The sequence below is a fragment of the Macaca mulatta genome, chromosome 12, assembly GCF_049350105.2.
Source record: "Macaca mulatta isolate MMU2019108-1 chromosome 12, T2T-MMU8v2.0, whole genome shotgun sequence".
Lineage (NCBI taxonomy): Eukaryota > Metazoa > Chordata > Mammalia > Primates > Cercopithecidae > Macaca > Macaca mulatta.
Window position 1 is genome coordinate 107,913,212 of NC_133417.1, and position 13,301 is coordinate 107,926,512.

General features: G+C 37.5%; 1 protein-coding gene across 2 annotated transcripts in view; it reads left to right on the forward strand.

Annotated features, from left to right (window-relative positions):
- FAM117B (family with sequence similarity 117 member B) overlaps positions 1 to 13,301 on the forward strand; it is a 139,457-nt gene that overhangs the window by 78,729 nt on the left and 47,427 nt on the right. For both annotated transcript variants that reach the window (XM_077957380.1, XM_015110678.3), the window contains exon 3: positions 12,002 to 12,094. In XM_077957380.1, coding sequence (XP_077813506.1) covers positions 12,002 to 12,094 — 93 coding nt within the window. The remainder of the gene's footprint in view (positions 1 to 12,001; positions 12,095 to 13,301) is intronic.

Here is a 13,301-nt window from a genome sequence, read left to right on the forward strand (position 1 = left end):
CATTTTTGTATATGGTGAGAGATAGGGTCTAGTTTCATTCTTCTGCATATAAATAACCAGCTTCCCCAGCACGATTTATTGAACAGACTGTCCTTTCCCCATGTATGTTCTTGGCATCTTTATCAAAAATGAGTTTGCTGTAGATGTATGGATTTATCTCTGGATTCTTTCTTCTATTCCACTGACCTCTGTGTGTCTGTTTTTATGCCAATACCATGCCGTTTTGGTTACTGTTGTTCTGTAGTATAATTTGAAGTCAGGTAATGTGATTCCTCCAGTTTTGTTCTTTTTGCTCAGGGTAACTTGGGCTGTTCTGATAGGTCTTTTGTGGCTCCTTATAAATTTTAGGATTTTTTTTTCTATTTCTGTGAAGAATATTGTGGCATTTTGATATAGATTGCATTAAATCTATAGATTGCTTTGGCTAGTATGAACATTTTAACAATATCTATTCTTTTAATCCATGAACATGGGATTTCTTTCCTTTTCTTGTGTGTCTTTAATTTCTCCACTCAGTGTTTTACAGTTTTCAATGAAGAGATCTTTCACTTCTTTGGTTAAGTTAATTCCTAGGTATTTTATTTTATTTGTAGCTGTTGTAAATGGAATTACTTTGTTGATTTCTTTTTCAGATTAATTGCTGTTGGCATGTAGACATGTCACTGATTTTTGTATGTTGATTTTGTATCCTGCAACCTTGCTAAATTTATCAGCTCTCTCTTTTTTTTTTGGTGGAGGCTTTAGGTGTTTCCAAATATAAGATCATGTTATCTGCAAACAAGGATAATTTGACTTCTTTCATTCCAGTTTGGGTGCCCATTATTTCCTTCTCTTTTCCAATTGCTCTGTCTAGCTTTTCCAGTACTATATTGAGTAACAGTGGTGAAAGTGGGCATCCTTGTCATGTTCCTTGTCTTATAAGAAAGGGTTTCCATTTTTCCCTATTCAATATGACATTAGCTATGGGTCTGTCATAAATGACTTGTATTATATTGAGATATGTTCCTTCTATACCCAGTTTTTTGAAGGTTTTTATCGTGAAGAGATGTTGGATGTTATCAAATGCATTTTCAGCATTAAAATGATCATATAGTTTTTGTCCTCGTTCTGTTAATGTGATATATCACATTGATTGATTTGCATTTGTTGAACTATCCTTGCATCCCTGGGATAAATTCCATTTGGTCATAATAAATGATCTTTTTAATGTGTTGTTTAATTCAGTTTGCTAGTATTTTGTTGAATTTTGCATCAATATTCATCAGTGATAATGGCCTATAGTTTTCTTTCTTTGAAGGTTTGTTTTTGGTAACAGGGTAATACTGGCCTCATGGAATGAGTTTGAAAATATTCCCTCCCCTGTTGTTCAGAATAGTTTTAGTAGGATTGGTGTTAGTTCTTCTTTAAATGTTTGGTAGAATTCAGCACTGAAGCCATCGGGTCCTGGGATTTTCTTTGCCGAGGTGCTTTTTATTATGGTTTTGATTTTGTTACTTGTTACTAGTCTGTTCAGGTTTTGGATTTATTCATGGTTCAATATTGGTAGATTGTGTGTGTCTAGGAATTTATCCATTTATTCTAGATTTTCCAACGTATTGGCATATAGTTGCTCATGTAGCCAATAATGATCCTTTGAATTTCTGTGGTATTGGTTGTAATATCTCCTTTTCCCTCTCTGATTTTATTTATTTAGATCTCTCTTTTTCTCTTAGTCTGGCTAAAGATTTGTCAGTTTTATCTTTTCAAAATCCACCTTTTTGTTTTGTTGATCTTTTGTATTTTCTTCATGTCAAATTCATTTATTTTTGTTCTGATCTTTATTATTTCTTCTACTAATTTTGTGTTTGGTTTGCTCTTTTCTGGTTCTTTAAGATGCATTATTAGGTTGTTTATTTGAAGTTTTTCTTTTTTTTTTGATGTGGGCACTTTTAGCTATAAAATTCCCTCTTAGTACTGCTTTCACTGTATCCCATAGGTTTTGGTATGTTGTTTTTCCATTATCTTTCTTTTCTTTTTTTTTTTTTTTGAGAAGGAGTTTCGCTCTGTTGCTCAGGCTAGAGTGCAGTGGCGTGATCTCGGCTCACTGCAACCTCTGCCTCCCGGGTTCAAACAATTCTCTTGTCTCAGCCTCCCAAGTAGTTGAGATTACAGGCACACACCACCATGCCCAACTAATTTTTGTATTTTTAGTAGAGATGAGGTTTCACCATGTTGGCCAGGCTGGTCTCGAACTCCCAACTTGAGGTGATCCACCTGCCTCAGCCTCCCACAGTGCTAGGATTACAGGCTTGAGCCACCACGCCTGGCCCTCCATTATCATTTGTTGTAAGAAATTTTTAAATTTCCTTCTTAATTTCTTCATTGACCCATTGGTTATTCAGGAGCATATTGTCCAATTTTCGTGTTTTTTTTTTTTATAGTTTCCAAAATTCCTCATTACTCATATCTAATTTTATTCCATTGTGGTCAGTGAAGATGCTTGATATTATTTCAGATTTTTCAGAATGTGTTAAGACTTTTTTTTGGGACCTAACAGATGGTCTATCCGTGGATCCATGTGCTGAGGAAAAGAATGTGTGTATTCTACAGCTGTTGGTTGAAATATTCTGTAAATATCTATTAGGTGCATTTGGTTTATAGTATAGATTGAGTCTTATTTTTTTGTTGTTGTTGATTTTATGTATAGATGATCTGTTCAGTACTGAAAGTGGGGTGGTGAAGTCTCCAGCTGTTATTGTATTGGGGTCTATCTCTATTTAGATCTAATAATATTTGCTTTATATATTTGTGTGCTCCAGTGTTGGGTGCATATATATTTACAGTTGTTATATCCTCTTGTTGAATTGAGGATATAACATCCATGTAGTGACCTTCTTTGTCTCTTCTTACAGTTTTTGTCTTGAAACTACTCCTGCTCTTTTTTGGTTTACGTTTGCATAGAACATCTTTTTCCATCCCTTTTTTTTCAGCCTATATGTTTCTTCATAGATGAAATGTATTTCTTGTAGGCAACAGATCATTGGGTTGGTTGTTTATTCATTTAGCCACTGTGTGTTTTGTTTGGAGAGTTTAGTCCATTTTCATTCAGTGTTATTATTGAAGGGTAAAGACTTACTCCTGCCATTTTGTTATTTGTTTTCTGGTTGTTTTGTGGTCTTCCTTCTTTCCTTCCTTCCTATCTTCCTTTTAGTGAAGGTGATTTTCTCTGGTGGTATGATTTATTTTCTTCCTTTTTATTTTTAGTGTATCTGCTGTATGTTTTTTGATTTGAGATTACCACAAGGCTTGCAAATACTCTTATAACCCATTATTTTAAGCTGATAACAACTTAACTCTGTTGCAAACAAACAAGCAAAAGGAAAACTAATAAAAACTCTACACCTTAACTTCCTTTCCCTGCTTTTAAACTTTTTGTTTCTATTTATTTTACTGTCTGTGTCTTAAAGAATTCTTTTAGTTACTATTTTTGATTGGTTCATCGTTTAGTCTTTCTACGTAAGAATGATTTACACACCACAGTTATGGTGTTATAATACTCTGTGTTTTTCTGGGTTCTTACCAGTGACTTTTGCACCTTTACGTGATTTTTTATTGCTCATTAATGTCTGTTTCTTTCTGACTGAAGTACTCTTTAGTATTTCTTGTGGGCCAAGTCTGGCATTGATGAAATCCCCCAGCTTTTGTTTGTCTGGGAAAGTCTTTATTTCTCCTTCATGTTTGAATAATATTTTTGCCAGTATTATTCTAGGGTAAAAGCTTTTTACTTTCAGCACTTTAAATATGTCATGCCACTCTCTCCTGGCCTGTAAGGTTTCTACTGAAAAGTCTGTTGCCAGATGTGCTAGAATTCCATTACATGTTATTTGTCTCTTTTCTCTTGTAGCTTTTAGGATTCTTTCTTTATCCTTGACTTTTTGGGAGTTGTGTTGAGGTAGTCTTCTTTGGGTTAAGTCTGTTTGGTGATGTATAACCTTCTTCTACTTGGATATTGATATCTCTTTAGATTTGGGAAATTCTTTGTTATTATCCATTTCAATAAACCTTCTACCCCTATCTCTTTCTTTACCTCCCCTTTAAGGCCAATAACTCTTCAGTTTGCCCTTCTGAGGCTATTTTCTAGATCCTGTAGGCATGCTTTATTGTTTTCTTTTTCTTTTTTTTCTTTTGTCTCTTTTGACTCTGTGTTTTCAAATAAACTGCCTTCACGCTTACTATTTTTTCCCTCTGCTTGATCAGTTCTACTACTAAAAGACTCTAATACGTTCTTAAGTATGTCAGTTGCATTTTTCAACTCCAGAATTTCTGCTTCTTTTTAATTATTTCAATCTCTTTGTTAAATTTGTCTGATAGAATTCTGAATTCCCTGTGTTACCTGGAATTTCTTTGAGCTTCCTCAAAACAGCTATTTTGAATTTTCTATCTTAAAGGTCACATACCTGCTTCTCTAGCATTGGTCTCTGGTTCATTTGGTGAGGTCATGCTTTTGTGAATGGTCTTAATGCTAATGGATGTTAATCTGTGTCTGGGCATTGAAGAGTTAGGTATTTATTGTAGGTCTTTGTAGTGCAGGCTTGCTTGTACCTTCTTGGGAAAGATTTTCAGATATTTGCAAAGCCTGGGTGTTGGCTGGGTGCAGTGGCTGACACCTGTAACTCTCCAGCACTTTGGAATTTTGAGAAGGGCAGATTGCTTCAGCTCAGGAGTTTGAGACCAGCCTGGGTAACATGGCGAAACCCCATCTCTACAAAAAAAAAAAACAAGCCGGGTGTGGTGGCATATGCCTACAGTCTCAGCTACTTGGGAGGCTGAGGTGGGAGGATCACTCAAGCCCAGGAAGTTGAGGCTACAGTGAGCTGAGATGGTGCCACTACTCCGGCCTGGGTGACAGAGTGAGATCCTGTCTCAAAAAAAAACAAAACATAGGTGTCGTAATCTAAGCCGTGTCTCTGTTAGAGTGTACCCCAAGCTCAGTAATGTTGTGATATTCTTGCAGAGTTGTAGATATACTGCCTTGACAATGTTGGTTAAGATCCAGAAGAATTATCTGGATTACAAGGCAGAGACCCTTGTTCTGTTCGGTTTCTTTCTCAAGACACTCACAGAGTGTCCTTCTCTGTTCTGAGCCTCCTGGAGCTGGGGGAGGGATGACACAAGCACCCCTGTGACTACTACCAATGTGATTGCACTGGGTCAGACCTGAAGCCAGCACAGCTTTTCACCCAAGGCCTGCTGTAACCACTATCTGGCTAGTGTTTATGGTTACTCAGGGCCCTGGGGCTCTACAGTAAGTAGGTGGTGAAATCAGCGAGGTTTGTGTCCTTTCCTTCCTGGCGGTTAGTTTCCCCAGGCCCTGGCAGGTCCAGAGGTGTTGTAGGGAGTTAGGGACTAGAGTCAAAAACCTTAGAAGTCTTTCTGGCGAGCTGGCACTCAGACCACAAGATGCAGTCCTTCCCACTCTTTCCTCCCCTATCCATAGGCAGAGGAGCCTCACCTTGTAGCCACCACTGCCACATACCTACAGGTAGTACTTCCAGGCCACTGCTGCCAGTGTTCCCTTAAGGCCCAAAGGCTCTTCAGCCAGCTTGTGGTTAATGCTACCTGGCGTGGAACTCACCCTTCAGGGCAGTGGTTTCCCCTCTGGCCCAGGGCAGGTCCAGAAATGCCATGTAGAGCCAAGGCCTGGAATCGAGAACCCCAAAAGCCCGCTTGGTGCTCTGTGTCACTGTGGCCAAGCTGGTACCTAAGGTGGAAGACAAAGTTCCCTTTAACTTTTTTTCCCTGTGCTTGTCTCAGGCAGGAGTATTCCCATAGCTACCATAGCTGGGAACACGCTGAGTCTCACCTGAAGCTAGCAAGTCTCAGAGTCTTATCCAAGGTCCGCACTGCCTGGCCATGACTGCTGGTTTCTCAGGGGCTCTTTGGTCTGATGGGTCCTGCTGGAACTGGTTTCTTTCCTTCAAGGCAGCAAGTTTCCTTCTGGCCTAGGGTGTGTCTAGAAATGTCCTCCAGGAGCTAAGACCTAGAAAGGGGGCCTCATGTCTCTGAGTGGTGTCCTATCCTGTTTGGCTGAGCTGGTATCCAAGATGCAAGACAAAGAATATATCTCTTTTGGAGCTGTGAACTGTGTAGCCTGGGGTTGGGTGGCACCAGCACGCCATTGGCCGCCCTGCTCATATGTCAGTAGGTCACGTGTCCCCCAAGTCCACTGGCTCTGAGCCCAGTTACATTAGGACTTGCTTAGGATTTGCAGTCTCTGTGTCCTACACTGCCTTTCCAATTTATTTGAGGCCCTAGAGTACTTCAGTCTGCAGTGATGAAGCTTTCTGGAATTCAAGTTCTGGCCATGGGGTTGGGCAATTCCCCTCTGGCTAAGGCTAGTTTAAGTACTCCCTCTATGGGTGGGTGTCAGCTGAGTTCAGCCTGTTTTGCTTTCTCCAGTGATGGCGGCACTGAGTTCAGTGCAGTCTCTCACAACCGCTGTGCTCTCCCTCTCCCAAGTGCGCACCACACAGTTCGCTGCAGTGGCAAAGGAGTGAAGGAGGGAGGGGGAATGGTGGCATTGGCTATTCAAACCTGTCTTTCCTACCCTCTTGCGATGCCTCTTTTAGTGATATGAAGTTAAAACCAGGTACTGTGTGTGCTCATCTGATTTTTGGTTCTTATGAAGGTGCTTTTTGGTGTATAGATAGTTGTTAAATTGGTGTCCTTCTTGGGGAGACAATGAGTGCAGCCTTCTATTCTGCCATCTTGCTGCCTGCATTCCAGAACCTTTTTTCATAATTTTCTTTTTAGATATTTGTTAATGTTTGGAAGCACATCTGATTTTTTTGTTGTTGATTTTGTATCCTGCAACTTGTTTATTAGTTGTAACAGTTTGTTTTGTGGAGTTTTAGGGTTTTCTATAATGACATAATGTTGTGTCCAAATGGGACAATTTTAATTCTTGTTTTTCCAATTTGGAGGCTATTTATTTAGCCTAATTGTCCTGGTTAAGACTTCTAGTACTGTGTTGAATAGAAGTGACAAGAGTGGGGCATCCTTGCCTTGTTCCTGATCCTAGAGAAAAAGCTTTCAGTTTTTCTTCATTGAATGTGGTGTTAGCTGTGGGCTTCTCCTTTATGAAATTTATTTTATTATGTTGAGATGCTTTTCTGTTATTCCTGGTTTGTTTTTATCATGAAAGGGCGTGAATTTTGTGAGTTTTTTCTGCATCTGTTGAAATGATCATATAATGCTATTCTTTATTTTGTTAATGTGGCTTATTATATCAGTTGATTTTTTTGTTTATTGAATCTTCTATGCATCGTAGGGATAAATTCCACTTTGTTGTGGTATATAATTTTTAAAAAATTTTGTTGTTGGTTGGGTTTGCTGGTATTTTATTGAGGATCTTTGCATCTGTATTTGTCAAGGAGTAATTAATACATTTTTTAACCTCATTAAAAATAATTTTGAAGATGTACTCCTATCTTGTATGTATGTGTGTGTTTGCTGCAATTTTTGAAAGTATGTTGGAGATACTATATTTTTATCACTAAATATTTCAATATGTATCTCCTAAGAATATTTTCTATATAACCATAGTAGCATTAGGTCACCTAAAAAAATTAACAATTCCATAATATCATGTAATAACCAGTTTATGTTAAAATTTCCCCAATGTGTCTTTTTTTTTTTTTTTTAAATGACCCAATTCAACGTTTATACATTACACTTGGACCCAGAAGGACCCAATTCGACATTCATACGTTGCACTTGGTTTCTCTTAAGTCTTCCTTAATTTAGAACAGGTCATTCTCGCACTTGTTTTCTTAATTACATTAAGTTTTAAAATTAATTATTCTTCACTTTAGAAAGAAAATGAAGTTTTTGGTTTTGTAATTAGCAAGTAATTTGTGAGTTTTGGCACCACATAAATATCCTATTCTTCAATAGCTTTTACCTAATAGTTTTTGCTTCCATTGATGATCCTTGTCTAAATCAGTTATTTTCTTGGAGGTTGCATGTGCCCAAGCCCACAACCACACATACAATCACAAATGAACAAGAAAAACTGATTTTTTTTGGTTACACACAAGGTATCATATTCTATACATTTTTCTGCAACCTTGTATTTCACTTAATATATTAAGGAGATTTCCTAAATAGAAGGATTCCCTCTTATCTGTAAGGGTTCCTCCCCTCTTACATAGGGAGAGGTATAAACCAACTTTTTTTTCAAACTATATTTGAGAACCTCTAATAAGGTCTGAATTTAATACTAAACTACCATTTGAAATGCAGGGATAAAAATTTAAACAATTTTTGAATTTGGAATTGTATTTATAAAGTAACTCTTCGTCATGATTTTAGCCTGAAGTTTTCATATAAATAGTAATATAAAATGTATGAAAGAGATGAGTTATCATTTATATTTGGTTAGAATTTGCAAAAAACTCTTTTCATAAAACATTCTATTTCTACCCTCTGTTTTACTTGAAATTATTATGGCCATTTTTTTCATCAAAAATTATTTGCATTCTTTCATCTGTCTTTATGACCATAGAGATCACAAAATAAGTTACAACTTCTTGGCCTAATGGAATGAAAATAATAATGAACATTTACTGAGTGAATGTTTTGTTCTTGGCACTGTGCTTAAAAATTAAACCCTTTACACATACTAACTCTTTTAATTACGTTATAATTTTAGTAGGTAGATGACATTATTCCTTTTTTTTGAGACAGGGTCTCGCTCTGACACCCAGGCTGGAGTGCAGTGGAGCAAGCACAGCTCACTGCGACCTCAACCTCCCAGGCTCAAGCAATCCTCCCACCTCAGCCTTTCAAGTAGCTAGGACAACAGTCGTGAGCCATGATGCCCAGCCAATTTTTTGCATTTTTTTTAGAGACGAGGTCTCCCTATGTTACCCAGGCTGGTCTTGAATTCCTGGGCTCAAGTGATCCTGAAGCCTTGGCGTCTCAAAGCACTGGGATTAGCCATGCATAAGCATGAGCCACTGTGCCTGGCCTTACATTATTCTTATAAATGAGGAATTTAAAATTTCATATAGGAGAAGCATCTTGCTTAAGATACTTTTTTTTTTTTTTTTTTGTTTTTGAGATAGAGCCTCGCACCATCGCCCGGGCTAGAGTGCAGTGTCGAGATCTCGACTCACTGCAACCTCCACCTCCTGAGTTCAAGCGATTCTCCTGTCTCAGCCTCCCAAGCAGCTGGGATTACGGGTAGCTGCCACTACGCCTGGCTAATTTTTTGTATTTTTAGTAGAAACGGGGTTTCACTATGTTGGCCAGGCTGTCTGAAACTCCTGACCTCGTGATACACCCACCTCGGCCTCCCAAAGTGCTGGGATTACAGGCATAAGCCACTGTGCCTGGCCCAAAAAATGTTATTTAACTGATTTGAAACCTAAACATGTTTGTTTAACACCAAGTGATTCTGAACCACGCATACTATGCTGATTATTCACAATAGTAAAGACATGGAATCAACCTAAATGCCCACCAACAGTAGCCTGGATAAGGAAAATGTGGTACATATACACCATGGACTACTATGCAGCCATAAAAGTAAACAAGATCATGTCCTTTGCAGGAACATGGATGGAGCTAGAGGCCATTATCCTTAGCAAACTAACACAGGAACACAGAAAACCAACTACTGCATGTTCTCACTTATAAATGGGAGCTAAATGATGAGAACACATAGACACATAGAGGGGAAGAGCAGATTTTGGGGCCTTCTAGAGGGTGGAGGGTGGGAGGAGGGAGAGGATCAGGGAAAATAGCTAATGAGTACTAGGCTTAGTACCTGGGTGACAAAATAATCTGTACAACAAACCCCCATGACACGAGTTTACCTGTTTACCTATGTAACAAACCAGTACATGTACCCTTGAACCTAAAAGTTAAAAAAAAAAAAAAAAAGAATTCATTTGTTAAGATTTTAAATTTTATAGTATTAAGTTTATTATTTTGATTTTGGTTTTTGATTTTGATACTTTATGCTATATGGTCCTATTTACATGTTGATCTTTGTGACAGGTATTTTAACAATGGACTTAAAGAGCCTGTGGACCCTAATATGAGAAATTATAAGTACAGTAGGGGTCACCTCTGGGATTGTGACATCAGTTGGTAACCTCAAAGTGAAACTGGAGTTTAGGTGAAATAGGGCATAGAGTGGTGGGAAGTTGACCAAATTGTAGCCCCTCCTTTTGATTCAGTGTATTTAAGGATCCTTGTCAGAATGGAGTCCTTTTAGCTATAAGGAGAAGATCCAGACCTGGAACATGACTAATTAGAATCGCAGTTTCTTCATTTTCGAAAACTTTTCCTTCCCCATTTGAAACTAGACCATTTTATAATTAGTAATTGGTACGTTAATAGTGCAAAGAATATTCAAACTGCACGGTATTTTTTGATTTTTTTTATTATTTCATGTAGTGCAAAATTCAAAAGGTACAGCAGGGTATACACTAAGGGTCTTTTTCCCCAGAGACAGCGACTGGTACCAGTTTTCTTTGTTACCATGTATTTTCTTCCAGATAAAATTTACATACACATACATTCTTTTTAACAGTCCCATATAAAGGCAGTTGCTATACACACGGTACTGAGCCTTGAGGTTTTTCACTTAACAGTATATCATGGAGATTATTTCATGTCTGTATATTGTGAATTTCCGTATTCATTTTTTATAGCTGCACAGTACTCTGTTATAAAGGTATACCATAATTTATTTAGCCAGGCCTAAATAAATCTAACTTATTTACATTGTTTCAGTCTTACTTGTAATAACAGTGCTACAGGGATAATAGGCAAGTCATTTTGTACATAAAGATGTGCATTTGGTATCTGTGCAGGATAAATTGTTAAATAAGGGATTGCTGTGTCAGTTTGTGCATTTATAACTTTGACAGCAGGTGCTGAACATGCCCCCATAAAGGCTGTACGCTCCCACTAACAATATAGGAAAGTTTATATTAGCAAATTGCTCAATCTTGGTGAAGCTTTAACTTTCGTTTCCCTTCTTATCAGTGAGGTTGAACATAGTTTCATGTGCTAGGAACTCATTTGTATTTTCTTTCCTAGTACACTCTTTAAATTCTAGGTTTGGTATAACTACTTAAGGTTTAACTTTTTTTTTTTTTTTTAAGACGGAGCCTCCCTCTGTCATCCAGGCTGGAGTGCGGTGGCATGATCTCGGCTCACTGCAATCTCCACCTTCCGAGTTCAAGCGATTCTCCTGCCTCAGTCTCCTGAGTAGCTGGGATTACAGGTGCACACTACCACGCCTGGCTAATTTTTGTATTTTTAGTAGAGATGAGGTTTCACCATGTTGGGCAGGCTGTTTTCGAACTCCTGACCTCGTGACCTGCCTGCCTTGGCCTCCTGAAGTGCTGGGATTACAGGCATAAGCTACCGCGCCCAGCCAGGTTTAACATTTTTGAAGCTATTCTCTGCAGATACTTATGGCAAGACTAGACATAATATAGAAGTTAATATTATGAGCTCTGGAGTCTTAGATTTATTTCTTGGGTTTGCCACTTCCTAGCTGTAACACCTTAGGCAACTTACATGTGTTAAGTCAGATAAAGCATATGAAAGCACAGTGCCTAGCACATTAAGAGCACAAGAATGTTAGCTATTATTAGTATGCCTGATGCATGCTAATAATAACTAACATTATTAGCTATTATATGTTAGTTGACTAGTAACTCTAGTTAACTTTGTTCCATAAATGCTTTATTTGGAGTATAATTATAATTATTTAAAAATACTAATTTTTTATTAGCAATAAAAATGAAGTGTGACAAAATATTCATTGTAATTAATACCAGTGAAATAACTGGTGCTAGGAGAATTTTGAGTAATTTGTGTTATTTTTAATGTCTAATTTTTCTGTAATGGAAATATGTTTTATAATAGAAAAAATATGGTAAAGATTGTTGTGAAATTATTTTTGTTAAAATACACCTCCCCTGTTTTTTCATTACAGACAGAGAGTGCATGGGCTGAAGAATACTCTGAAAAGAAGAAAGGATCTCATAAGCGCTCAGCATCTTGGGGCAGTACAGATCAACTTAAGGAGGTCAGAAAAATGGTTCTAAGATAGTGGGTGTGGAAATATGATCCTTCTGTTGGCTATTTCCTTGATATTATGGGCAGCAAGTCTTTGTAATTTTCCATTGATTTATTTTTTCTTTTTGGCTTGTGAAATAACAGGAAAACAATTATTGTGTTGATTTAATAAAGATTTGAGTAGGGAGATTTATATATCACCTGATTTGTATTTTTGTCTTTTTTTTAGGAGAGTTCATCCTTGTCTGTTAACATCAGATTTAAACATTGTAACAATACAACAAATGTGAATTTATTCTTTTTTTTTTTTTTTTTGGGTGAGATGGAGTCTCCCTCTGTTGCCCAGGCTGGAATGCAGTGGTGCAACCTTGGCTCACTGCAGGCTCTGCCTTCCGGGCTCAAGCAATTCTCGTGCCTCAGCCTTCCAAGTAACTGGGACTGCAGGTATATGCCACCATGGCCACCTAATTTTTGTATTTTCAGTAGAGACAGGGTTTCATCATATTGTCCAGGCTGGTCTCTAACTCCTGACCCCAAGCAGTCTGCCTGCCTTGGCCTCCCAAAGTGCTGGGATTACAGGCGTGAGTCACTGCACCCGACCACATTTATTATTTTTCTATATATGGTGGTGTTTCTGAAATGGAGTATTCCCTATAACCGTGATGATTATGGCTCCATGCTATGATTACCATTTTCTGTGCTGCTAATTAGTGACATTTTCATTTCACACATAATGTAGAAATGCAAAAATTCGGTCAAAGAATAAATAAGATATTCATTGGAATTGCATTCGTTAAAGATGATATCTGTGAATATATTTCATGGCTTGAGTTGATTTTTAAATACTGTGTAATTTTTGGAGCTGTTGAAAGTTAGGTGTTCAATAAAGAAATCTAAATTAAAATAAAAGTTAACTTATGGTAAAGGCAATGAGAATGATTGTTATTTTTTTAAATTCTTTGTGAAAACTGTAATGTACTTATTCTAAGTGCTGAAAACTTGATTTGTGTAGTGCTTGGGAAGCTTGAAGGCTGAGAACAGTGTTGGAACATACATACATGCATGTGTTGTATATATGTATAAAATTATGAACAAAAAAATGAGACTGATATGTTTCAAAAATTCAAAGGACTTATTAAGGGTGAGTTTTACTGGTTCTTATTAAGCAAGGATGTGTTTTTATTTCGTGTGGAAAACACTCTGTTGTACTTACTATT